The sequence below is a fragment of the Drosophila obscura genome, unplaced genomic scaffold (genome assembly GCF_018151105.1).
Source record: "Drosophila obscura isolate BZ-5 IFL unplaced genomic scaffold, ASM1815110v1 contig_4, whole genome shotgun sequence".
NCBI classification, from domain to species: domain Eukaryota; kingdom Metazoa; phylum Arthropoda; class Insecta; order Diptera; family Drosophilidae; genus Drosophila; species Drosophila obscura.
The window spans coordinates 3,195,145-3,217,883 of NW_024542828.1; the positions used below are offsets into that span (position 1 = coordinate 3,195,145).

At 47.6% G+C, this 22,739-nt stretch overlaps 7 protein-coding genes and 1 long non-coding RNA gene across 9 annotated transcripts; 2 read left to right on the forward strand and 6 right to left on the reverse strand.

The window, feature by feature from the left end:
- Positions 1 to 88: 88 nt before the first annotated feature.
- On the reverse strand, positions 89 to 1,918 carry LOC111074245. The gene is made up of 5 exons (XM_022366973.2): positions 1,693 to 1,918; positions 1,154 to 1,635; positions 902 to 1,090; positions 666 to 843; positions 89 to 610 (listed from the first exon to the last, which is right to left on the reverse strand). Exons 1-5 carry the CDS (start codon positions 1,874 to 1,876, stop codon positions 426 to 428), a joined length of 1,218 nt encoding a protein of 405 aa, XP_022222665.2. The 5' UTR covers positions 1,877 to 1,918; the 3' UTR covers positions 89 to 425.
- A 991-nt stretch (positions 1,919 to 2,909) lies between these two features.
- Positions 2,910 to 4,557, reverse strand: LOC111072163. Its single transcript, XM_022363849.2, has 4 exons — positions 4,378 to 4,557; positions 3,818 to 4,311; positions 3,376 to 3,742; positions 2,910 to 3,314 (listed from the first exon to the last, which is right to left on the reverse strand). The coding sequence occupies exons 1-4, from the start codon at positions 4,550 to 4,552 to the stop codon at positions 3,103 to 3,105; spliced, it is 1,248 nt and encodes a 415-aa protein (XP_022219541.2). The 5' UTR covers positions 4,553 to 4,557; the 3' UTR covers positions 2,910 to 3,102.
- Positions 4,557 to 6,571, reverse strand: LOC111072171. Its single transcript, XM_022363860.2, has 5 exons — positions 6,334 to 6,571; positions 5,773 to 6,272; positions 5,543 to 5,717; positions 5,295 to 5,486; positions 4,557 to 5,233 (listed from the first exon to the last, which is right to left on the reverse strand). Exons 1-5 carry the CDS (start codon positions 6,506 to 6,508, stop codon positions 5,043 to 5,045), a joined length of 1,233 nt encoding a protein of 410 aa, XP_022219552.2. The 5' UTR covers positions 6,509 to 6,571; the 3' UTR covers positions 4,557 to 5,042.
- Positions 6,572 to 6,614: 43 nt separating this feature from the next.
- Positions 6,615 to 10,135, reverse strand: LOC111072155 (zinc finger protein 721). The gene is made up of 6 exons (XM_022363836.2): positions 9,864 to 10,135; positions 9,243 to 9,808; positions 8,914 to 9,183; positions 7,997 to 8,843; positions 7,383 to 7,934; positions 6,615 to 7,315 (listed from the first exon to the last, which is right to left on the reverse strand). The coding sequence occupies exons 1-6, from the start codon at positions 9,981 to 9,983 to the stop codon at positions 6,779 to 6,781; spliced, it is 2,892 nt and encodes a 963-aa protein (XP_022219528.2). The 5' UTR covers positions 9,984 to 10,135; the 3' UTR covers positions 6,615 to 6,778.
- A 449-nt stretch (positions 10,136 to 10,584) lies between these two features.
- Positions 10,585 to 11,042, reverse strand: LOC121404744 (DNA polymerase zeta processivity subunit-like). The gene is made up of 2 exons (XM_041594938.1): positions 10,773 to 11,042; positions 10,585 to 10,695 (listed from the first exon to the last, which is right to left on the reverse strand). The coding sequence occupies exons 1-2, from the start codon at positions 11,040 to 11,042 to the stop codon at positions 10,585 to 10,587; spliced, it is 381 nt and encodes a 126-aa protein (XP_041450872.1).
- An 845-nt stretch (positions 11,043 to 11,887) lies between these two features.
- Positions 11,888 to 12,567, forward strand: LOC111074390. The gene is made up of 3 exons (XR_005968208.1): positions 11,888 to 11,974; positions 12,047 to 12,118; positions 12,186 to 12,567. It is a non-coding gene; the product is annotated as an uncharacterized LOC111074390 (long non-coding RNA).
- A 486-nt stretch (positions 12,568 to 13,053) lies between these two features.
- On the reverse strand, positions 13,054 to 15,586 carry LOC121404779. Of its 2 annotated transcripts, XR_005968207.1 has the most exons (4): positions 15,307 to 15,586; positions 15,016 to 15,236; positions 13,351 to 13,717; positions 13,054 to 13,280 (listed from the first exon to the last, which is right to left on the reverse strand). XR_005968207.1 is itself a non-coding variant. In XM_041595121.1 (3 exons), the coding sequence occupies exons 1-3, from the start codon at positions 15,363 to 15,365 to the stop codon at positions 13,524 to 13,526; spliced, it is 474 nt and encodes a 157-aa protein (XP_041451055.1). In that variant the 5' UTR covers positions 15,366 to 15,586; the 3' UTR covers positions 13,310 to 13,523. The 2 variants fall into 2 exon arrangements, 1 of the variants encoding a protein (XP_041451055.1); XM_041595121.1 differs by lacking the exon at positions 13,054 to 13,280 and having other exon boundaries at positions 13,310 to 13,717.
- Positions 15,587 to 17,862: 2,276 nt separating this feature from the next.
- LOC111072048 (zinc finger protein 91) lies at positions 17,863 to 22,527 on the forward strand. The gene is made up of 4 exons (XM_022363642.2): positions 17,863 to 18,044; positions 18,112 to 18,458; positions 18,519 to 20,151; positions 20,213 to 22,527. Exons 1-4 carry the CDS (start codon positions 17,916 to 17,918, stop codon positions 22,496 to 22,498), a joined length of 4,395 nt encoding a protein of 1,464 aa, XP_022219334.2. The 5' UTR covers positions 17,863 to 17,915; the 3' UTR covers positions 22,499 to 22,527.
- The last annotated feature ends 212 nt before the right edge of the window (positions 22,528 to 22,739 follow it).

Below are 22,739 nucleotides of genomic sequence, written 5' to 3' on the forward strand. Positions count from 1 at the left end.
TAGTCTGTTATGAGCGATAAACACTATCATTTAAGACAGACAAGACAAGACAGCTGAGCTGATTATCACAAATATTTATGTTCTCATTGTGAGTGTGCACAAAATGTACGTCCAACTTTAATTAGTGGCTAGAGCTTGGGTTTGTTACAGTCATCGTCATCATCCAACAGATTAGCATTTTATCATTTTTTACGTTATACGTTACACGTAACTGGCAAGGACTTGCAGCTTCACTTAAGTGGCAGAGTCATAGCATGACAAAAAGCATTAAAGTCATTTTGTTTAGTAAAAAAATCAATTAATCGCAAGATTGTGACTTTTCAATTTTTAGGGTTAAAACTACGTTTTTGTATTAACTAAAATAGTTTACGTTGTATTAAAGAATTACTACTAGTTTTCCAAATGAAAAATATATAACTTATTGTCTATTCCAGAGCCCCACGATGTTTCAACCATGGCAAAAGGACTTCCATATGCTTTCGGTACCTAGGATTGGTGTACATTAATTTCCTAAAGCTACTTTCCTCATTGCTAAAGAGTGCCTCGAACCCAGCATCCTCTGTGGGATCCATTAAAACATAACCCATTATCCACACGGTGCAAATGAATCCTGAAGAATATATGAGGGTAAGTTTCAAATGTATTTTAAAACGGATTTTACTTACCCCAAACACTGTACTTGCAGAGATCGTGGATTATACTTTTCAGCGTGGGCAGGGGCTTTGCATATTTCAGCAATTGAAGATGCTTAACGAGTTCCGAGTGATAAAACCAAATGAAATAATCGAATTTTGTTGTTTTTATGTCCAAACTTGTTGACGATATAAGAAAGTAGTACAAATCCTGAGAGAAAATAGAATATTAGCATGCAATCCTGATGGAATTGTTGTGGATTACTCACCTGCGCCACTGTGCCCCACTTTGGTATTTGAAGATCCACGAAATATGTATTCAATATCTCATTCTTCTCATTGTACTGAAACATAATGTTATTGCTCCAAGCATCACCATGATTGAGAACATTGAATTCATTAGGTTTTGCCTGGCCCACATCAACAGCCACATCCATTAACTTTGTGGAAATATTATGCTGTAGATACAGTTTATAAATAGCATTAAGATGATCAGCCATTTGTGCCATTCTATTGCTTACCAAATCCTGTAAGTACGTCTCGTGTCCTTCGTAGAGTTCGATGTACTTCAGCAACGACTTAATGCTGTCATTGCAGATCGAATTAAGCAGTGGCTGACTTTGGAAGAGTCCCCTCGTGTACTGCTCCTCGTATGGTCCCTTGGTTTCCACACGCACAACCGATGCCGCATGCCACTGAGCGAATTTCCGCAGCGCACATTCGGTGTGGGCTTGATCTAAGCCCCGAAGACGATCTACATTCTGGAATTTTTGGGGCTTCAGGTCCTCAAGCAGAACATAATAATCGGTAGTAGGTAACTCGTAGGCTTCAGCTCCGAATTTCACCTTAAGACCCACATCGCGATACATTAGCTCCAGTTCGGGGACCACTTCAAAGTACATGCTCCGCTCTGTAACGAATATATTATTTCCTGGAACCAGGTGTGTGCGATGGGCAGCACAGGGTGTCTTCAGCATAAAGGCTTTTGTCAGCTGTGATTTGTCTGGAATGGAAACAGACCTTATTGATTCCAAAACAGATTGGTTTATCGGTTACCGACCTTCAGTTTCTACATCCAACTCAACCCGCAGCATTATGGTGGCATAGTTCTCGCCCTTAGCGACTCCTGCGCTGGCTCTAAGGGACTTCGTTTCCTTGTAATCCTTAACCTGGCGTTTTAGCAGATCCTCAAAGATCTGTGAATTGACCCAGTCTGGAATTTCTATGTCTTTCTGTTTGTCCATATTCGTTCGCTTTCAGACCTAGCAGTGCACTTCTGTCATTTTATTTGAGTGGCGCCTTTTAAATAGTCTTGGGTGCACTCTATTGCTATTCAAGCGATAAATATAATCTCATACTTAGTAAACTGACGAGGTGTGGTTATCAGGTACATAATATTATATACCTAATGTTAAATCAAACAAGACATCCTGGGTGCAGACAGTACTCTAGACCCCATAACGAATAAAGGCATAGGGCAGGGCAGTCTCTTATCGCTCCATTATTGTAATTATATATAATAGTGTCCAATCTTATACAAAGTCCTCAAATGCCATTCCAAGGTATAGAACTTTTATTATACAAGTTGTTTGCTGATTGGCTTACTGAATAAAATAAAAGATCTAATCGCAAATTAATGTCTCTGTGGGAGTGAGAGAGCTTTTTGTATTTGACGTTCGCTCTTCGTGTTTTGTTTTGCTACGCTAGTTCTAGCAAGCTTTTTGCTACACCCATAAAAAGAGTTAAAACCATATAAGGTAGGGGAGTAAACAACCATCTACCCATATTTAGATACGTAGGTTATTAACTTGAAAACGTTTTTTTTTTGGGAGACAAAAAATTGCCAGAAATGAGCTCAGTCTGGCAGTAATTTGTGCGTGTAATCAAAAGTAATAACAGAAAATAATTATTAGAAAACAAATCGGGTGTAAGTATATAATTTCAGTGGAATGGGAACCCACAAGGGAACTTTAACGGCCTTCAGTTTAAGCCTAAGTTCCATTTCAACATTACAAATATCAGTATAATCAGATCCATCCAACCCAATTTGGCGCAGAAGCTTTGTCGGTAAGAACACTGTTAGAAAAGCTCGGGGAGATTCAAGCTTTTTCAGCAAGTGTTTTGTTTTGATACTACGACAATTTCGCATTCAAGTCAAACAATTCGTTTTTTGTTTGAACATCAAGTGGCGTGGTGACGCTATCTTTTGTGTGTGCTTTCTGTGGAAACCATGAATCACAGCCCACTTCACTATCAACCCCCCATCAATCCCAAATATACGTTTTACAATGACTTTTGGCAAACCGAATCGATTGTAAGCTCTCGTTATCGGTTTTTAGGTTTGGCCAACAATTTTAGTTTTTATTAATACTCGTACTTATCAAAAACAACAGATAAAGAAACCATTATCACACGGTCTAATGGCTAGCGTTAAATTCTATCGCAAGACAGGCAAAAATTGTGTAAATTATTATTGGCTTGTGGGCGCACTGGTCTCCAGTGCACCGCGATTGAGGAGCCAGGGGAGGATCACCTGGATATGCTTGCGATAGCGAGGATTGGTATACAACTGCATCTGAAAGGCCTCCCCAGCGGCATTGTCGCCCACGAAGTTCTCAAAGCTGGCATTCTCCGTAGGATCCAAGAGAACTGCACTCATAACTCCAGTGACCACAGAGTAACCTATAATTGAGGAGTGATATTATGACTCTGCGAACAGCCTCCACTGCATGGATGGACCTACCGAAAACTCCATATTTGAATAGGGCTATGTGAATGCTGCGCAATGTGGGCAGGGGTTTTGTGTACTTGAGGACCTTCAGGTGTTCGATCAGATTGTCGTAATAGAACTTGACGTAGTAATCGAATTTGCTCAGCTTATCCTCCAGTTTGGTGGACGAAAGCAGCATGTATAACAGATCCTGCGCCACTGTACCGTATTTGGGAATCTGATAATCCACCAGATATACCTCCTTGATCTTGCCAAAGGCATCGTATTGGAACATTACGTTATTGGACCACGAGTCTCCGTGATTGAGAACATTAAACTCCTGCGGATCGGGCTTGGCCATTTTGTACATTTCTTCTACGGTTACGGGAATGAGTTTTTTCTGGAATCGAACAGGGAAAGCAGTATATCAGCTATAAGGATTACCCTTTTCCACGGTTTATATTTCGCTACTTACAATCTGTTCTATGTACTCCTCGTGACCCTCGTAGGTGACGCACACCTTGAGGAATCTCGTCATCATGCCGTTAATCATTTCGGTCATCATGGGCCTAGTATCCTCCCTGAAGAAACCCTGGACAAGTAAGTCCGGATATGAGCCCTTGGTGGCCACACGCACGGCCGAGGCTGCGTGCCACTGGGCCAACTTCCTCAGCACTCTTTCCGTGTGCGCCTGATCCAAACCCTCCAGACGGTTGGCATTCTTGAATCCCTTGGGGCCCAGATCCTCCAGCAGAACATAATCGCTTTTGGCGCCCTTGAAATCGTAGCTCCTGGCGCCGAAAATTATATCCACGCCCACTTCCTTGTACAACGCCTCCATCTCTGGCACAACGTCGTTGTACATCAGGCGCTCAATGTCGAAGATGTTGGTCTTCTTCATCATTTCCTGGTACATCTCCAGCTGATGGGGCAGCTTTACCATGTAGGAAACATCCTTGGATTTGCCATCTGAAAACGTGGAGGGTTAAATGGAAGAACATTCCCGCTACGACTCCTGCTGCCAGGGTGTGTTACCATCCAGCTCCACTTCAATGTTGACACGCAGCATAATCGTTGCATAGTTTTCTCCCGCGGCAGAGCCTATGTCCGCCTTGAAGGTCTTCACTTTGGTGTAGCCAGGCACTGTGGACTTGAGCACATCTTCAAATAGTTCCGCATTGATCCAGTCGGGTACTTTGCTGGCCGCCATATTGTTGATAATTGATAATTCGTTCAGCAATTTACACGCTCGCAAATAAAGTATACGCCTGGTTGGACACGGTTTTGTGGACTGGCGCCAGTCGAAGCGAAGCTGATAGTTTTATATTCAGCTTTATGTTCGTAGTTCTAGAGCTTTGGTAATTATGGGTGCTTCTAGCTACATATCATAGACACAAAAAACAAGTCGCAGATAGACAGAGCTTTCTCTCGATCTGCTCGCTCGCTCTCCTCTCTCCTATTGGCTCGAAAAGCTTAAGAAATTCAATTTAATCATTTCTCTCAATAATAAAAGCTTTCTCAAACCATTTGTGGGATATTTTCATCATCATATTATGAATGGGATTGGGCTTATCAATAAGCGATCCCCGTAGGAAACAATTGATTGGGGGCTTGCCTTGTGCCTAATGAAATTTATTATAATATTTTAAATACTTCGAGAGGGGTCGGGTCGAAACCTGTTTGCCATTGCAGTCACCTGCTCATCTTATATATGCGTGTTCAATAAGCCAGGGCAAAATGGCTCTGATTTGCAGCACGTAGGCTGGCGACTGAAACATCTTGCGCTTGAATGCAGACGCCTCCTCCGAGTCACCCATGACATTGCCAATATTGGAGCCCACGTCGGGAGGCATCAGTACTATGGGCAGCATCCGCTGGGCACATATGAATGCTGCAATAAAAAGACCTCATCCATGATTCATGACCATGACAATGATCTTCCATGAACTTACCCCATAGGCTGTTTTTGTGTAGATTTGCTCGAAGCTGCGACAATGTGGGTGCATTTTGGTTGTACTTGAGCAGCGCTAGCTGCTCCACCAGCTGCCGGTGATAATACTCTATAAAATAGTCAAACTTCTTTAGTTTGATGTCGAACTTTGGGGAGGTCATGAGCAGACAGAACAGGTCCTGTGCGGGTGTGCCTAAAAGTGGAACAAAATTAAATCCAACTATAAATGAAAAGCAAAACATTTGGTACCGTATTTTGGCAGCTGAAAGTCCAGGAAGCAGACATCCTCTACCTCCCCAGACTCTTTGTACTTGAACATGAAATTGTTGCACCAAAAATCCCCATGATTTAACACATTCAGCTCTTGAGGATCGTTGGCCCCAAACTCCATGTATAGATCTGTCAGGCGGGATGTGTAGTCGCTCTGCGGGGTAACAATACAATTAATATTTATGTCTGATCCAAATTCTTTCACTCACTATCAGGAGAAGTTGTCCCGGATCCAGACCATATTTCTGCATGCATTCCAGAAAAGGAACAGTGAAACTCATGTTGAATCCTTCAATCAACTTCAGGTGGTCGGGCGTAAAGTAGCTCTCCCTGAGGCCCTGTTCGTATTCACCCAAATCGGTGACTCTCTTGGCAGAGGCTGCATGCCACTGTGCCAACTTCTTGAGCACTGCCTCAACTTCGAGCTGCGACAGACCCACTGTCCGCTCAGCATTATGGTAGCCTCTCTTGCGCAGATCTTCCAAGAGGATATAGTCACATTTTGTTGTCATTTCGGGGAACTTTAAATGCAATGGCTTAAAGCTGGGTGAGAGTGAGCTATTTGCCGCATAGAGTGTCTCCAGTTCCGGTATTACACGATCATACATCTGAAACTCCGCAACGAACAAGTCGTGAAACTCATGATCATCCCCACTCCCGTTGACTAGCGGTATCTTGAGTATATAGCTGACCTCCTTTTCGCTATCATCTGCAATTATTTGTTACTCAATAACAGACACTTGCTGATAAGACGCCACCTTCTCGCTTACCTTTCAGTTGCATTCCTATTTGAATACGCAGCACGATCGTTAGGTAGTTTTCCCCCTCACTGATGGCCGCTTTGGTGGCGAATTTAATTATTGCCTTGAAATTGTCGTGGGTCTGTTCCAGCAAACCATTAAAAAGCTGTTTATTCACCCATTCCGGTGCTGTTTGTTTAGTCATTTTGCGTTGCTTATGTCCATGCGGTGGCGTGTGCGATGTGCCGGACTCTCAGAAACAGACTGGTTGACTTACAGACCCTCCCATTCCCAATAAATCTCACAGATACACGTTTAAAAGCTTGTTGTCACTCTCTCTGCATCTCTCGTTCATCCCATGACGCAATGGTGCACTTTACATATGCGCTCCACTGTGCTTTTGGGCAGAGAGCGAGAGCGAGCGAGAGATAGAGAGACATCTTTGGATCTGTATTGAAGCGTAATTTACTAATGTCTAACGACGAGCACTGTGCATGTAGACATGGCGTCTCAGTTTGTCGGGTCGGGCGAAATGCTTGTCACAAAAGGTGCACTGGTAGGGCCGCTCGCCGGTGTGCTTCCTCCGATGGACCTTCAGCTCGTAGTGGACGGTGAAGCGCATGTCGCACAGATCGCATTTAAAGGGCTTTTCTCCGTTGTGGCGGCGCATATGTATGTTCAGCTTGTTGGGCGTCAGCGACTCCAGGCCGCACAGGGAGCAGAGGTATTTCTTGCCCGGATTCCTCTTGGCCACATGCATGTCCCTTATATGCTTATCGAGGCTGGGCTGCACCACAAACGAACGCCAGCACTGTGGGCATTGGTATCTGAAGCGTCGTCTTCTTCTCAGGGGCATAGACGACTGCTCTTGGGCGGGCAGCTGCTTGGGATGCTGAGTGGCAAAGTGCTGCTCCAGGTTCTCCTTCCACATGAACTTGTATCTGCAGCGGGAGCAGCTGAATGGCTTCTCGCTGTTCAGACATTGTGTGCGCAGATGATGCTCCAGCATGAGCTAAAGAGGAAGAAACGGAAGATTGGAAATTAAATTACTTCCTATGCGTTTTAGTGCCTCTTCCTACCTTATCCACGGTCTTATAAATGCAATGTTCGCAGCCATACGGCAGCTTGTCAAAAGCGTGCAGTGAATACTGATGCTCGCTCATCTCCCTCCGGCGACGAAACGTCATCTGACAGAGATCGCACGAGTAGGACCTACCGCCCGTAGTGTCGTCATCGCTGTCATCTGTATCCTCCAGCAGCAGCTCGAAACCAGCCTCGGTGCTGATCATGTAGTCGGTTATTCGCTCACTGTGGCCCAGCATTGCATTGTGGCGACGAAGATCTGCTACGCTTACGAACTGCAGGTCACAGATCTTACACTGGACAGTCTTTGGGCCCGATGGCTTGGCTGCATCGGCCAGCAATGTTTCTGCCAGTGGCAAATCGTCGCCGGTGAAGCCATGCCGTTCGACATGCTTGTGCAGGAGGGCGGGACGATAGAAGGTCCGTGAGCACCAGCGGCAGGGAATAAGCTGATTCTTTTCATCGCGATGCATCGTCAACTTGTGCTTGGTCACGGCGCTTTTATCCTGAAAACTACGCTGGCACTGGTCGCACGGATAGTTGTCTTGCTGCAAATGATAATAAATTAGAGATTAGTTAGAGTCGGCTAATTTTTGTGCATAAATCCCACCTTGCTCTTGTGCTCGACCAAATGGGCACGCAGATTTCTTCGCCAGAAGAATCGCTGCGGGCACTTGTCGCACATGTATCGCTTCAGTGTGTTCTGGCAGAGCTGAAGGGTGTGATGCTCCAGCAGCTGGAGACTTAGGAAACGCGAATCACAGCGCTGGCAGACATGCGGAGCCTCTTCCCAGGTGTGCTGCTGCCTGTGATGCTCGTGCAGCTGATACTTGCGGGGCCACCTGGCCTCCGGCGAGTCGCATAGCTCGCAGGCATAGCTACGTCGCAGTACAACATCTGCATCGCCATCGCTATCCGTGTCCGAGCTGTCCAAACTCATCTCGTAGCGCGCCTCGTTGGTAATGGAATAGAAGCGTCCGAAGACGCCTATCTTGAGGTCATGCAGAATTCTCTTCTTCAAACCCTCCACTGTGGACTCCACAGCCGTCTTGAAGAAGCCCTCGGCAATGCGTTCGATGGGCTCGCCGTGCGCCTGGAAATTAAAGTCTGTGGGATGCGCCCTCAGGTGATCTCTCAGCTCCCGCAGCTTAGTGAATTTCCGCAGACAGATCATGCACTGAATTTCCTTTGCACCATTTGGCTCGCAGCGATGCAGGTCAAAGCCCTGAACGCGACGATTGATTCGCGATGCCTTGGTGGCAGTGCCTGAGGCTGCGGAGGCGCAGGCGGATGTGGAGGCTAATGGTTGATTGTCCTCGGCGTCCGAGTTTTTGTCAGCTTCCGTGTGATCCTTGTGCTTGTGCTTGATGAGGCTTACAATGTATTTGTACGATCTGTGGCACTGATCACACTTGTAGTAGTTATCGGGGCCGTTGTTTCCATCCTCATCCGAAAACCTTAGAAAGAACATAAATCAGTAAAAAAAAAAAAAAACTTTGCGAAATATTATCTTGATCTTAATCTTACTGCACTGTTTTGATGAGGCTATGGACAAGGCTGTCGTTGCTGATTCTGGTTCGTTGTGTGGATGTCCCCGAAGAAGCTGGACTTGCTGCTTCACCCACGTCCCTTCTGTTTCTTCGCTTGGGACCAGATCTGATTGGCATTTGATATTGATTGGCTTCATGGGCATTCTGCTTGTGCCTGACTAGCACCATTATGTACTTGAAGGATTTGTCGCACTGATCGCATTTGTAGTAGTTATCATCATCCCCATCATTATCATCATCATTTTGTCTATTTTTTAATGAAATATAAGAAACCGCAGGTTTTTGTTTTTCTTGGCAACTACTTACTCCAAATTGGAACTGTCCTGCGCTGCCACGGCGCTCTTTTGTGTGTTGTCCTGGCAGGATTCGGAGCTCTCTCCCTTTGAAGGGCCTGGATAGCCGTGATCCCTTTTCTTGTGGCGATAGAGATTTGTAATATATCTAAAGGATTTGCCGCACAGGTTGCACTTGTGCAGCTTAGCTGATGAGCTGTTCACTTGACTGCCCGTCCTGCGCTGCCTTAGCGGCACATCATCCTGGTCATCCTCGGTGTCGCTAAAGTGAAAAATGGTCCGTTTTTTGACGCGTGTGCGGACTAGAGGATCGGATGAGCTATTCCCATTGTCTGCAACCGTTGACTCCAGCGCTTCGGTTTTGATGGTAACACCCTCGATCTCAAACAGATGTATGGGTGTCTCCCGCAGGCACTCCAACGCTCCAGTGCTCATTATCTGCCCCGTATCTTCCAGTTGTTGCAGCCACAGCTTGTGCATCTGTTTCGCCTGCAGCACAAAGTCATAGGCGCTCTCCAGCTTCTGGGAGCAGCTGGAGCACAGCCAGTGGGGCAACTTCTCGGCCTGGACCATGGTCAACTGGAATTATGCCGTGTGTAAAGTGGGAAATTGGAATTGCCAACGATTCGCTCACCTCAATCTTGGTTAGCTCCAGCAACAGCTGATTGAAGGTCTTCTCGGCATACTTATCCACCGGCGTCTCAATCCAGTAACGCCCATTTGTATCGCCACAGATTCTGCAGGTCCGGGTCATAGTTTAAAACATGAATTTGATAAAGTTTTTTCCCATCAACAACAATTTTTTATCAGTAGCAGCTGTAGTCAAGGGGTGACCGTTTATGGTTAATACTTTATGGCCAAAATTTTATGTGAGCTAGCGAAAATAAAGAAGGGTCACACTCAACAGAATGCGATTTAGCGCAAGTGTTTGGCCCAAGTGTTACTGGCCGGGAAACCGGCCACGGAACCTTGTTCCGGATATCCTTGGATGCACGCTGGGCCGCAACGAATGGAGCGTCAACTTGTGCTCCTCGTCCAATTCCCTCCCATTTCATTTCGATTTGACGCTGCGCACGCATGCGCCAATACGGCGCATTATGCGAATGTGACCCAGATCGAGGACGCTATCACGTTGTGGGAGAAGCTAAAGTCGCAAAAGCTGAGCGAACGCTGGATAGCCGACCAGGAGGAGGAGTACGAGGACTCCCCGGGGCAATGTGGTCAATCGCAAGACATTTGAAGACTTGAAGCGTCAAGGACTGCTCTAGAATGTATGTAGTGCATGTAGTACACACTTATTCAATGTAACATTTTGATTTAATACAAACAATTATCAACCGGAAAAAACAATCATCTCAACCAAAGATGCTCGCCTGCATTTTCAATCCCACATTGTCGACTGTGGCCAGCGGCAGCAGGCAGACTTTTGCCGATGGCGCGTTCTTATGCTGTGGAGTCTCAGCCGCCTACAGCCAGGGAAACTCCTGTACTGTGCCTCGTGGCTAAATTGGACAAAGGCTGTCTGTGTTGTGTGCAAATGCACCTTGAACTGGCTGTTGCCGGGAAGCTTTGGCAACGGTTTGACGCGTTCAGACAGTTTGTACAGAGCGGAGCGCAGCTGTTGCTCGTACTCAATCAGGTGCGGATCCTCCGCTGGCTGTCTGGCGGCCCCAGACTCCAATTGATCTATCTGCAGCATATAACTCTCAATTAGCTGGTTTTCGCTGTGATACAGCATGATTTCAAAGCACTTTAGCTCTCGCCGGCTGAACCGGAGATTACGACAGGCCAGGCTCCTCGTCGTGGCATTCATGGACTCGACTCAGATGCCTTCTGAGATCACCTGATCTAGCGCTCTCATATGGACAAGTACATGCATCCGAAATTTTTTTTCTTTGGTCCAAATTCACAGTTCAATTTTCTGTGTCTTTCTAAGGATTTTTTCAGCATAGTTCTTCGGCATCTTTCGCATCTTGCGAATCCGGATTCTGGTTCGCTCTAGAAAATATAAATAAATGAAAATATAAAATATATGTTGATACTTTACTTTACTTACATCGCTGGAAGAACTGGAACTGGAAGAACTGGAAGCATGGCCATGCACTTCAACCCATCTTCTAAATGTAACGGGTAGGTCTTTGTTCCATGGGCGCTCGTCCCATGGAAGTAGAGTTTTTTATGTTTTTCTGGTTCATCGGCCATTGCTGAAAAAGGAAAACTAAACAAAAACCGGCGCCGGTTTGCAGAAAATTAGTATGACCAGATAGCAGATGATGCCAACTCGGTGGAAAAAGGATGGACGCAAAATGTGTTGCATTTCAGGGTAATCGATTGAAATAATTTGCATGGTAGAGAGGAAGGTTTCCAGACAGGGTGGCAAGGCCGAGGTTGAAGGGATAGTGGTGAGCGGATGGTGGCGCCCCCTAGTCGGGCGATCTTAAAACTATGAGATCCGCGCGCTCTTGAATTCCCTTGTGGAGAGAGGAGAGCCGGTGTCCCGGAGCCAATTCACCCACACACGCTTAAGGGGAGAGAGAGCGGTTACAAGAAGAGTAGGCCATGCCCTTGAACCTGGTTCAAGGGCAATAGAAGAGATCGATGGGGCTTGGCGACCAACGATATAAAGCTTAGGCTTAGGCTTAGGCTTAGGACAGATCAAAAAAATCGTTGGCGGAAGACGGTACAAAAAAAAAAAATCGGTTACGGATCGGGTCTCAGAGAAATAAAAATAAAAATAATTAGAAAGTGAGTGAAATGAGGATGGGTAGTGGTCATCACTCAAAGTGAATTTTTTTTGTTTTACGTTTCCTCGAATAGCAAGGAGGAAGTAGAGCTGCCTAGCGGGACCGATGCGGATATATTAGAAAAGCTGGAAAAAAAAGGAACAAAGTGAGTCCGCTCCAATGGGGGAGAAAAATCCCAATTTACACTCCGTTTTTTTTGTAAATTTACCAAGAACTGTGCCCAGTTCCGCCGTCCTGTCCACAGCGGCATGGTCCTTCGCCCGGCCTAGAAGTGGACCCCGGAATATCGTCCCCGTCCTCCAGCAAAGATGTTATTAAACCCGATTTAAATACCTACATGTAATTTAGAACCCACTAGGCCGTCGCATATCTGTGTATACACTTATTTATTTATTTACCGTTAATTATATTTATTTATTTGTTCTTATATATGTAATTGTCACTATTTATAATTATTTATTTATTTAATCATAGTTAATTTGATACGCCCATGCCCATAATTTAGGTCACAGAATAGAAGAGGTTAGGATGGGGATTAGGAGGTCGACCTAAACCAGCTAGGAGTTACAGAATACAAAAAGAATGTGTGAAAAATGTTATTTAAAGTGAAATTATAACGTTTAATATGAATTGCTAGTGTGTTTAGTATGGGGGGGAAAGGGGACCACAGCGGCGAAATGGAGATCGGCCGCTACACTTGAGGAAAAGAGGAGATTTGTAGTTGTTCCGCGTCGGGGAGATGATTGTCCGTGAGGTTTAGTGTAAAGTCCGTTGGTTTGTTTTGAATCGTCGTTTTGTTGTCATATTTGTTCGAGATGCCCGAACAGCTGGTTTGTTGTGCGACCTGGGGGCCTGGGAAAAACCCATTCCTGAGATGACTGGCTAGCCGGCCTTGCCCCACCACTAAAACAGGTTCGTAACAATAATGGCGCCCAATCTAAGACAAATTTGTGAGTCGCAGTCCGTTCTCGAACACGAAAGTGGGAGAGTACGGCTGCGAATCACAAAAGGTCGAGGAGGTTATAAATGTCCAGCCGAGAGGAACGATCTCGAGTGGTAGTCTGCATTAAGGGTCCGTCTGTGTACCGGTGGCCTGGGAGGAGCTGTGAAGGTTGGCTCGCAGATGCACGGCACTGAGGGATCTGAAAATGTAGGAATCCACAAAGTAAATTGTTTTTTGTAGTTTGTGTTTAAACTTATCTGACAGAGGGAAGCCGGAGCTCTCAAGGGGGTGAGGTTGGCACTGACGGAGGATAATCCTCAAGCCAGTTAGCAACCGACCCGTTGCCTGGTGGACGAAAGAGAGCCTGGAAAGAAAAAATACCCAAAGTTAGTTAAGGTCGAGTAGTTTTTGTTTGTGCTGCTTCCCCTACTTACCGCTGGAGGAGGCGGGAAGGTAGTATCTCGTAGAGATTTTTGCTGTAGGTGGCCCGTGGGGACATTTAGTCGGTCACGCGATGCACCTGGAGCAGCTACAGGATCCCGAGGATATCCTTCAGTAGAGTAGTGGGACAGAAGCAGCTAGGTAGAAGAGTGAGCGCCCTTGACACTTAATCTTCTGTAGAAGATGAGAAGTCAACAGCGCTCGCGACTAAGAAGGTAGACGTTGGACAAGCAAAGACGTAGGGAACCAAGTGCAGATGGCTCCAGTAGCAGTTGTGGTTACTTTCCCCTCTTGTGGTTGATCTTGCAGTTTTTTTATTTGTTTTTTTTGTGTTGAGTTTTGTTGGAGTTAGGTAGTTATCTGTGAAAGAAAGGAAAGTTAGGTAGTTAGAAAAGTTTATGAGCAGCTACAACTTACGGTCAAAAGGGAAAATGACTCACAGGACTCCTCCGCCAGGAAACCTGCCTGAACAGATGCGAGGAGGAGATAGTCAGGGCGCGGAAGGAGGCGAGAACGACAGCTGGAACCCGCCGAAGACCCCAAAAGAATTGCCGTCGGAAATTCTTTCGGGCATAAACGTCGCCATAGCACAAGCGCAGGAGACGCAGAGAGGTGCTATGGCGGACACCATCAGCAGGACGCTGCAAGAAGAGATCCGTCGTGGATTTATGGAGCTGATGGGTGCCATAACGGAGGCAATGACGCCCCTGCACCAGAAGGGAGAATTGATCCATGATCTGGGCTGGGAGAATGGTCCAAATGGCAGAGAAGGCGGTCCAGCGGCTCCAGAATGGCGAAGACAGAGTACCGGCACCAGACCCAAAGGTTCCGTGGAACAACAGGAGCATATTCCACAAGCGCCTCCAAGGAAGCCGGAGAGACGGAGCCAAAGTTGGGCCCACATGGTGGAAGATGGCGGTCTGGAAACGAGACCGATGGAACTGGAACGGGAACCAGCAGGAGACGGCGGAGCTCGGCGATTCACGACGCCCTACGAGAGGCGAGACGAGTGGAGATAGCCGAGATGGGGACGCGTCGACAAGTGGGACATCCATTTCGACGGCGACCCAGACCCAGCCAAACTGACGGTGGAGGATTTTGTCTTTCGGGTCGAATTTCTCCAGAGGCAGAGTCGACGCTCGTGGGACGAAGTCCTCAATAATTTTCACCATCTGGTGAGAGGACGGGCTGCCGAGTGGTACTGGCAGTTTGTCCGAGAGAGGCCTCCAGAAGTCTGGGAGGACTTAAAGGACGAGTTGGTGACCCGATTCCGTGCAGTAGGTGGGCAGTACGAGCGGCTGCGTGCGTTGCATGAGCGACGCCAAGAACCTGGAGAATCGGTGGAAGACTACTTCCGAGCTATGCGGAGGCTGGACGCAAGGCTTATCACACCGATAGCGGATTCCGAGATGGTCAGAGTCGTCAAGAAGGGACTCGAGGAGGAGATCGCTCGGTATGTGTACGCGATCCGAGTCCGGAACCTGGAGCAGCTGAGGGAAGAGTGTGTAGAGGTGGAATACCATTTACGCAGACGTGAGCGAAGGTCAGCTTTTCGCCCGACGACAAAATTCCAACAATCCGGGAAGCGAGTCGAGGAGATAGAGCCAGATTCGGAGCTGTTGGAAGGAAAGGAAGAGTTGATGGTTGAGGAAACCCACCTGACAGCGAAGCCGAGGCTGGGTTGCTGGAATTGCGGAGAAGTTGATCACGGGTTCCGAGAGTGTATGGCAAAGGAACGCAGAGTATTCTGTTACCTCTGCGGAAAGCCCGAAACGTACACGCCGAAGTGTCCCAACTGTTCGGGAAACGCAAGAACGGGCTTGATAAAGGCGGGACATCAGAGCTCGGGACGAAGGCCCGCGAGAAAGTGAAGGATGCACTGTTGGAGTTTGTAAAAATTAAGCATATTAACCCAAGTAGTGTAGAAAAATATAGTTTAAAATTCTTACCGGCCGAAGAGAGGATGAGGAGATATACCCAAGTCCGAAATCGGATCTTTGACGGACATCAGCTGAGTGGAATGCGAGGTGTCAGCCGTAGACTCCAGAAGGCCCGGGCACGCTTCCGGCAAAGGAGACAGACTCGCAAGGAGGTGGCTGAAGCAGTCAGGCGTGGAGCAGGACGTGACCCAAGGGTTTTTGCCAAGGTGCAAATCCTAGGACGGAAGATTTCCGGACTCCTGGATACTGGGGCATCCGTAAGTGTCCTCGGAAAGGGCAGTCGTGAGCTCCTAGAAGACCTCGGGGTGGAGATGGACAACTATGTCTCGATCGTCAAAACCGCCGCAGGAGAGGACCGGACCATAATCGGCAAGGCGAGAATCCCTGTGGAGTACAAAGGAATCAGCAAGGACGTTCTCTTTTACATCTGTCCATACCTGGAGCAAGTCATGTACTTGGGTGTCGATTTTTGGAGGTCGTTCGCGTTGGCTCCCACAGTCCTCGGAGCTTATCCAAGTTCGCCCAGCGATGCCAAGATATCCGAAGTCCAGATGTCACAGATCAGCCAATATGCCGAAGACCATCAGGAGAACGTACATGTGGACGCGTGGGACCTGGAAGAGAAAGAAGCTGAAGAACTAGAGGAGGTGAAGAAGGAGTTCCTAACTTACGAAGATGCCCGAACAGCTGGTTTGTTGTGCGACCTGGGGGCCTGGGAAAAACCCATTCCTGAGATGACTGGCTAGCCGGCCTTGCCCCACCACTAAAACAGGTTCGTAACAAATGCTCAAAATGAGAGCACATAAATGGCTGACTTTGCGGGTAATTTTAAATTTAATATAAATTAAAGTGGTTTCTGGAATATATGCTGAATCCGGATTCTAGTTCGCTCTAGAAAATATAAAAAAATAAAATGAAATGTAATCCAACAATATATGTAGCTTGGCAGCTAAATTTAAAAATAAAGTATATATATTTATTTTTGTGCTCAATAATTGAGCTGCTCATTTAGCTCAACTGAACGCCGACAACGTGGCGTCGACTGCCGGGGTCTTCTCGATTTTTCGGTGGCGCTGTTCGCATTCGAGAAAAAATCGCATTTCGAGAAAAAAAAAAGTGGTAAGTTCTTAAAGTGGTAATATTTATATATAATTTATTCTTTATATATATATATATATAATATATATATGTATATATGATATATATATATAATGTGTGCATGGAATTGTATGTTCATATGTTTTGTTTGTATATTCATACATATGCACAGCATATTTCATACACTAACAATGTACTGCAATGTACTGCTAACAAACCTTCTTATGCTAGCTTTGCTTTTCATTTCCAGATGTCGTTACATTACCATCAACATTACCATTTTGGCGGTGGTCCTGGTGGCCCTGGTCGTGGTGGTGGCCGTGGTGGACCACGTACGTCGTCGCTGAGGGAGAGGCAAGAGCGGCGATCTCAGATCGAGCCTTCGCTATGCATATGCCAATGCACCAGGCAGAGCAGCCGCAACAACACCAGGCTATGCAACTGCCACATTCAATCCATAATCTAATGCACATGCACCTTGCCCCTAAATCTAACTAGGCGTTAAGATAATAAAATAAAATATTCATATTCTTCATAAAATAAAACCATCTTTATAAAATAAAACCAATATATTCATATTCTTGTAAAGTAAACATAAAACAGGCGCCCGTTTTCAGAAAATTAGTGAGACCAGATAGCAGATGTCATCGATGTTTTTTACGAAATTAGTTGCCGTTTGGAACGGATAATTTTTGCAATTTACGAATTTTGGAGAAATTAAAGTCTGTTTTTAAAAGTGAGCCCGAAAATGTTTGCAATATGCGACCGAGGGCTTATTTATTATTTATTTTATAGACCTACAAAATTCTAATTTTGTTGAACCGATATAAAAAGAAAACTATCGATAAATCCGATATGGATGCTATCGAAAGTTGCATGAATGTTTTTAGGAAAAACACAACGCCTTATAACAAGTGAAATTTATTAACAACTTGAATAAAATGGATAAAAGTAAGCAGTCAAAGTCAGGAGAAGCCGGCAAGCGCAAGCCCCACAATGCGGGCATAAGATGTAAGAGTTATTAATATATAAATATATATCTTCTATATATAAAAGAAAGTCGTGTTTGTTACAACACTTATAACTCGAGAACGGTTGGACCGATTGCCATGGTTTTCTTCTTTTCTATTTTGGTTTTTATAAACTTAAGCTGAGTTTGCTCTTGTGAGACTTGTACTGGCTGTTCTGCTTCCGGTTCTTAAGGTTGTTCTCCGTTGTAATTAGTCAACATGTTTTCCAACAAAACGGCGGCTTGATCAGCATTGATCTGTAAACGAAATCCTTCTTTTTTGTATCGTGGATCCATAATGGTGGCAAGTCTAGTTGTTGAACGCTCTTCAAATGGGAAAAGCCAATCCAAACATATCAAAAGCGCAACAACTGTAGCTCGATACTATCATGATAGTCGCAAAACCATCGATAGTAGCGGCTAGCAGCAAAACATCGATACTATCGATAGTGCTCTCGATGGTTTGACACCTCTATTAAGAATATGTTTAAATAGCGTTTAGCAGGAAGAAATGCTGCCCAGCAATATTTGCCGTACGTGTGCCCTGCATAAAAACAATTTGCTGGCCCTGTCCACTTCCTTGGATCAGTATACGAATAAAAGTTTTTATGATGTACTCCAAGAACTGACGCAGATCGATGTAAGCGCTTGCATTTCATATTTTAATAAAACAATACCACTCATTGAATACATTTTCTCACCCCTAGCCTCTGCTGGAGAATGCTGACGACAATCTGCCCCAGCATCTGTGTACAGATTGCTTGGACAGGCTGAAGAACGCGTACGCCTTTGTGGAGCAGGCCAGAAAAGTCAATGGAGAGCTGCTGATGCGGCTGCAGGAATGTCTGGAGGAGAGCCCCATTGACATACCAGAGGAGCAGATTAAAACAGAGATCGACATTGATGAGGAGCAAAGAGATTTCAGTGATTCTGGAGAGGCACAGGGATTGTCTGATGTGGATGTGGAGTCGGCTGGCGCGTGCTCTGTTGAGTACAAATGGACGCCAGAAAGTGACAGCGAGGATGAAAATGCCGATGCACTCTCAAACGATGAGTGAGTAGATCAAATTTGTGCAGAAGAAAAAAAGTATTTAATTGTTGCTTTTCCCTGCAGAGATGATGATGGGGATGAGCAGCAGCAGCCCTATGCCTTGCGACGAAGTTCACGCAAAGTCAAGCCACAGGCGGATAGTGAAGTGGAGGAACAGCCGCCCAACAAGCGGCGTCGCGGACGTCCTCCTGGTCTCGCCAAAAGCAAGTCTAGGAATTCCGAAGGTCGTCATGCCTGTGAGGTGTGCGGCAAAACGTTTTCCTGGTTCCGAGACATGAAGCGACACGCTCGCGTCCATTACGAAAAGGCCTCGTTCGTCTGCGACATCTGTGGCAAGGGATTCCTGCGCAAGGACAAGTACACGTTCCATCTACGCTCGCACGAGAAGAGAGAGGCCAAGTGCCAGGCCCTCCAGCTGAAGAACGAGTGGAGATACGCGGAGCGTTTGTACAGCTCCGGGCGACTGAAGCGAATACAATGCAAATTGTGTGGCCTGAAATGCCAGCGAATGCAGGAGCTCCGATCCCATTTGTTGAGTCACACTCGCACGGATGGTTTGACCAGTCTGCGTGCGGACAGCGATGTGGTCAAGGAACATTTTGCCAGTGTGCCATTTGACCTGGAAAAGATCAAGCAGCGGGTCTGCACGGAAATAGCCGAAGGGCAGCTGGAAAAGTACTCGTGTGTGGTTAATTTCCACGGCTACGAGCTGTGCCTGAGCGACTCGGACGATGAGCCTGCCGGTGGAGAGCCACCGTATCGTTGTGACCCGTGCAATCAGTCGTACACGCGAAAATATCGCCTGATGCGTCACACACTGGAGGAGCACACCCAATCGCCCATTTCGCAGCGTTGCAACCTGTGCAAAGTTGGTTTCGTGTGTGCAAGGCTCTTTGAACAGCACCAGCGGACCCAGTGCCAGAGCAAAGTGAAACGCTATCGCTGCCGCAAGTGTCCGGGGAAGTTCATGTGGCTGGAGAATCTGGAGCGGCATGCCTGCTCCCATCGCAAGGAGGAGCAGTCGTACAGGCAAATCATTTGCTGCCTGTGCGATGCTCAACTGTACAGCTTGAGGCAGCTGCGCGCACACCTGGCCACCCATCGACATGGATTGAGTGGCATTGATCCGGAGCAGAAGTCCACCTTCTTTCGTTCCTACTATCCCAACGGATTGGGTTGCAGCCTTTCCGAGCTGAGCTCCCGCATAGCTGGGGACTATGAGGCCCAAGACTTTGGACGCTACTACAACGCCTGCACGGGAAGTGGTCAAGAGCTGGATATTTTTGACTCCGAAACAGAGGAGGGCGATGCGCACGAAACAGACGAAAAGCCGAAACTCTTGCACATCTGCCTGCTGTGTGGAGAGACTTCTATTCGTCTGCTCCAGCTGCTGCAACATCAGAGGAGACTCCACTGCGCAGAGGACACCACGTATCCCTGCTCTTGCGAGGATTGTGGCGCTGGCTTCGTGTCCGATGCCTTGCTAGAGCAACATCGCAGACGATCCTGTGCTAAGAAGCACTCAAAATACCACTGCCAGCAATGCAATCTTCATTTTGTGTGGCAATCGAACTACGAGCAACATCTGCGATTGTACCACTCCAAGGATGAGGATCAGGAGCAGTCGGAGGACTGCCAGCAGGGTAGAAAATATAAATCTTCGCCCGTCAAGCTACAGTGCGATGAATGTGAAAAGGTTTGTCAGCTTCTATAGTTCCAGAAACGCAGCATTACTAAAATTGTCATTGTTTTTCCAGGTCTTCATTTGGCACAAGGATCTCACGCGACACAAGCGAATTCATCGCCATCCGTCGGCAGCCCAATACGAGTGTGCCCATTGCGACCGCAAGTTCCATCGCAAGGATGGCCTCAAGTCCCACATGCGGGTGCACAACGAACAGCAGCAGCAGGAGGCGGCTGTAAATGAGGAGCAGCCTTCTTCCGCCCAGTCGACATCTACAAACAGTATTCAGAGAATGACCGGGGAGCAGCTGACCCAACTATGCCGTCCAAATGGCTGCAAGCAAATCCAGTGCATGATTTGCCTCTCGCGCCACTCGAAGATCGCCGACTTGAGGACTCACCTCAGCGGGCACCAGTATGGAGCGGGCTTTCCACAGGACAGGGATATTGCCAGTGCCTCGCGCTCGCTGTATCCCGAACTGGGCACTGCCCTGGATAAGCAGGAGCTGCTGGAGAGGATCATGAGCGATGTGGCAAGCGGCTTGGAGTTGGAGCGATTCATTTCCATAACCAACGAGGCTGGCATTGAGCTCTCGCTGGAGAGCAGTGAAACGGAAACGGATTCAGAGCAGGAGGATGACGAGAGTTCCGAGGAAGCGGAGCAGCAGCGGTACGCATGCAACATTTGCCAGCTGGAGGTAAAGCGGAAGCATCAGTTGTATGCCCACCAATTGGAGCAACACCAGTGGGAGGAGGCGTCGCTTGTGTGCGCCCACTGCCAGGCAAGATTCGTGAGTGAGGCGCTGCTGGCGCATCACTACCGGACACTCTGCCGGAATACCCAGAAGCGCTTCCAGTGCCGCAAATGTCCGCTACGCTTCCGCTGGCGGGAAAACCTAAAGCTGCACGTCAGTGCCTCCCATCAGCAAAGGGAACAAATCCAACCAGCTGTAGAGGAACCCAGCAGGAAGGCCGAGCTCGAGCTGCAGTGTGGGGAGTGCAATCGCAGCTTCAAGATGCAGAAGGATCTGACGCGGCACACGCTGATGCATGCCCAGGAATCGAGCATTTATCGCTGTCGTTGGTGTGCCCGCCGGTTCTACAGGAAGGCCAATCTCCTGCAGCACATTGAGCGGCACGGCATCGGAGCTAGCCAGCTGCCCTACGCGGAAGCTCTCCTCAATGCCTATGGCCATCCCAATGGGCAGAAGAGTGTGGAGTGCAAAGTGTGCAGCCTGAGCTTCTCCAGCATCGCTGCCCTTCGCGTTCATCTGGAGACCATGGCGTCGGGCAGTCACCACGAGCTGTCGTCTCACCAGAACTACTCGATAACCAACCATATGGGATTCGAGCTGCATTTGGATGACTCGGAGACGGATGAGGAGGACTCCAAACCACCGGGCACGCCTGCATCCTACACGTGTGGCATGTGCCAGCTGCGGTGTGTGCGAAAGTACGAGCTGCATCAGCACCAGCAGGCCATGCACAGGTTGGAGAAGATCCCCGATGGCTGCGATCGATGCATTTTCAAGAGCGTCTCCCCCGATATTATCGCGCACCACAAGCGGGTGCAGTGCCACAACCAGGAGAAGCAGTTCAACTGCGCCAAATGCGGCTACAAGTTCATGTGGGAGTCCAATCTGCTGCTGCACATGCAGCTGCAGCATGGAAAGGCCGAAGAACAGGAAGACCCACCCCTGGATGAGCCCGAGGAGCAGAAGACTGTGTGCCAGATCTTTCAGTGCGGCCTCTGCCCCAGGAAGTACAATCGCAAGGATCGGCTGACGGCTCATGTAAAGAAGTTCCACAACCCAGTGGCAGGAACCCCAAGCGTCATACGCGCACCCATCCGTCCAGCGTCGCCCAAGGAGCCGAAGCGCTTTCTTTGCGCCTTCTGTGGCAAGGCTGTGAGCTCCTCCTCGAACCTCATCATCCATATGCGACGTCACACGGGCGAGAAGCCCTTTAAGTGCGACTACTGCGAAATGGCCTTCCCGCGCTCCTCCGATCTTCAGTGCCATCGACGAACGCACACCGGCGAGCGGCCCCACATCTGCACCGTCTGCCAGAAGGGCTTCGCCAGATCCTACAAACTGCAGCAGCACATGCGCATCCACAACGGCGAACGGCCCTACAAGTGCACCTACTGCGAGAAGAGCTTCACCCAGTCCAACGACCTGACGCTCCACATCCGCCGCCACACCGGCGAGCGTCCGTATCAGTGTGGGGTATGCGGCGAGCGTTTTATCCAGGGCACGGCCCTCAAAAACCATCGACTGCAGCAAGGACACAATGACGAGGCCAGCCAGGGAGCTGCAAAGTCCTCAAGGCGCACGGTTCTAGAGCAATTTACAGTATAGAAAACAAGAATAAATAAAAATGAAACGAAATTGCAATCCATGAAGAGTTTTCTTGGCAGCTATGAAAAAGCATTTCAAAAGACCCGCTGACAATCGATTTTATCAATAATTTTTACTTACAGTGGCGCCCTACTGGTTAGCGACGATTTCGTGAACTAAATGAGCGCAGTTCGAGAATTAACCGTTTTTCGTGTGAGCGCCACAGTGCAATTTCTTAAAATGATGGCGCTCCACAGATCAA

Excerpts from the sequence above, each read along its gene's own strand:
- LOC111074245 (XM_022366973.2), bottom strand. The coding sequence starts at position 1,876 with ATGGACAAACAGAAAGACATAGAAATTCCAGACTGGGTCAATTCACAG. Across the intron at positions 1,091-1,153 it reads AGACGTACTTACAGGATTTG|CATAATATTTCCACAAAGTT; the intron begins GTAAGCAATAGA and ends CTGTATCTACAG. Across the intron at positions 844-901 it reads AGTGGGGCACAGTGGCGCAG|GATTTGTACTACTTTCTTAT; the intron begins GTGAGTAATCCA and ends ATTTTCTCTCAG.
- LOC111072155 (XM_022363836.2), bottom strand. The coding sequence starts at position 9,983 with ATGACCCGGACCTGCAGAATCTGTGGCGATACAAATGGGCGTTACTGG. Across the intron at positions 9,809-9,863 it reads TGGAGCTAACCAAGATTGAG|TTGACCATGGTCCAGGCCGA; the intron begins GTGAGCGAATCG and ends GCATAATTCCAG. Across the intron at positions 8,844-8,913 it reads AGCCTCATCAAAACAGTGCA|GTTTTCGGATGAGGATGGAA; the intron begins GTAAGATTAAGA and ends GTTCTTTCTAAG.
- LOC121404779 (XM_041595121.1), bottom strand. The coding sequence starts at position 15,365 with ATGTCCGTCAAAGATCCGATTTCGGACTTGGGTATATCTCCTCATCCT. Across the intron at positions 15,237-15,306 it reads CCTCATCCTCTCTTCGGCCG|TGCATCCTTCACTTTCTCGC; the intron begins GTAAGAATTTTA and ends AAACTCCAACAG. Across the intron at positions 13,718-15,015 it reads AGCCTCGGCTTCGCTGTCAG|ATAACTACCTAACTCCAACA; the intron begins GTGGGTTTCCTC and ends TTTCTTTCACAG.
- LOC111072048 (XM_022363642.2), top strand. The coding sequence starts at position 17,916 with ATGCTGCCCAGCAATATTTGCCGTACGTGTGCCCTGCATAAAAACAAT. Across the intron at positions 18,045-18,111 it reads AAGAACTGACGCAGATCGAT|CCTCTGCTGGAGAATGCTGA; the intron begins GTAAGCGCTTGC and ends TCTCACCCCTAG. Across the intron at positions 20,152-20,212 it reads AGTGCGATGAATGTGAAAAG|GTCTTCATTTGGCACAAGGA; the intron begins GTTTGTCAGCTT and ends TTGTTTTTCCAG.
- LOC111072171 (XM_022363860.2), bottom strand. The coding sequence starts at position 6,508 with ATGACTAAACAAACAGCACCGGAATGGGTGAATAAACAGCTTTTTAAT. Across the intron at positions 5,487-5,542 it reads CTTTCAGCTGCCAAAATACG|GCACACCCGCACAGGACCTG; the intron begins GTACCAAATGTT and ends TTCCACTTTTAG. Across the intron at positions 5,234-5,294 it reads ACACAAAAACAGCCTATGGG|CATTCATATGTGCCCAGCGG; the intron begins GTAAGTTCATGG and ends TTTTTATTGCAG.
- LOC111072163 (XM_022363849.2), bottom strand. The coding sequence starts at position 4,552 with ATGGCGGCCAGCAAAGTACCCGACTGGATCAATGCGGAACTATTTGAA. Across the intron at positions 4,312-4,377 it reads CATTGAAGTGGAGCTGGATG|ATGGCAAATCCAAGGATGTT; the intron begins GTAACACACCCT and ends CCACGTTTTCAG. Across the intron at positions 3,743-3,817 it reads AGGAGTACATAGAACAGATT|AAAAAACTCATTCCCGTAAC; the intron begins GTAAGTAGCGAA and ends GTTCGATTCCAG.
- LOC121404744 (XM_041594938.1), bottom strand. The coding sequence starts at position 11,042 with ATGAATGCCACGACGAGGAGCCTGGCCTGTCGTAATCTCCGGTTCAGC. Across the intron at positions 10,696-10,772 it reads CCGGCAACAGCCAGTTCAAG|GCGGCTGAGACTCCACAGCA; the intron begins GTGCATTTGCAC and ends CCCTGGCTGTAG.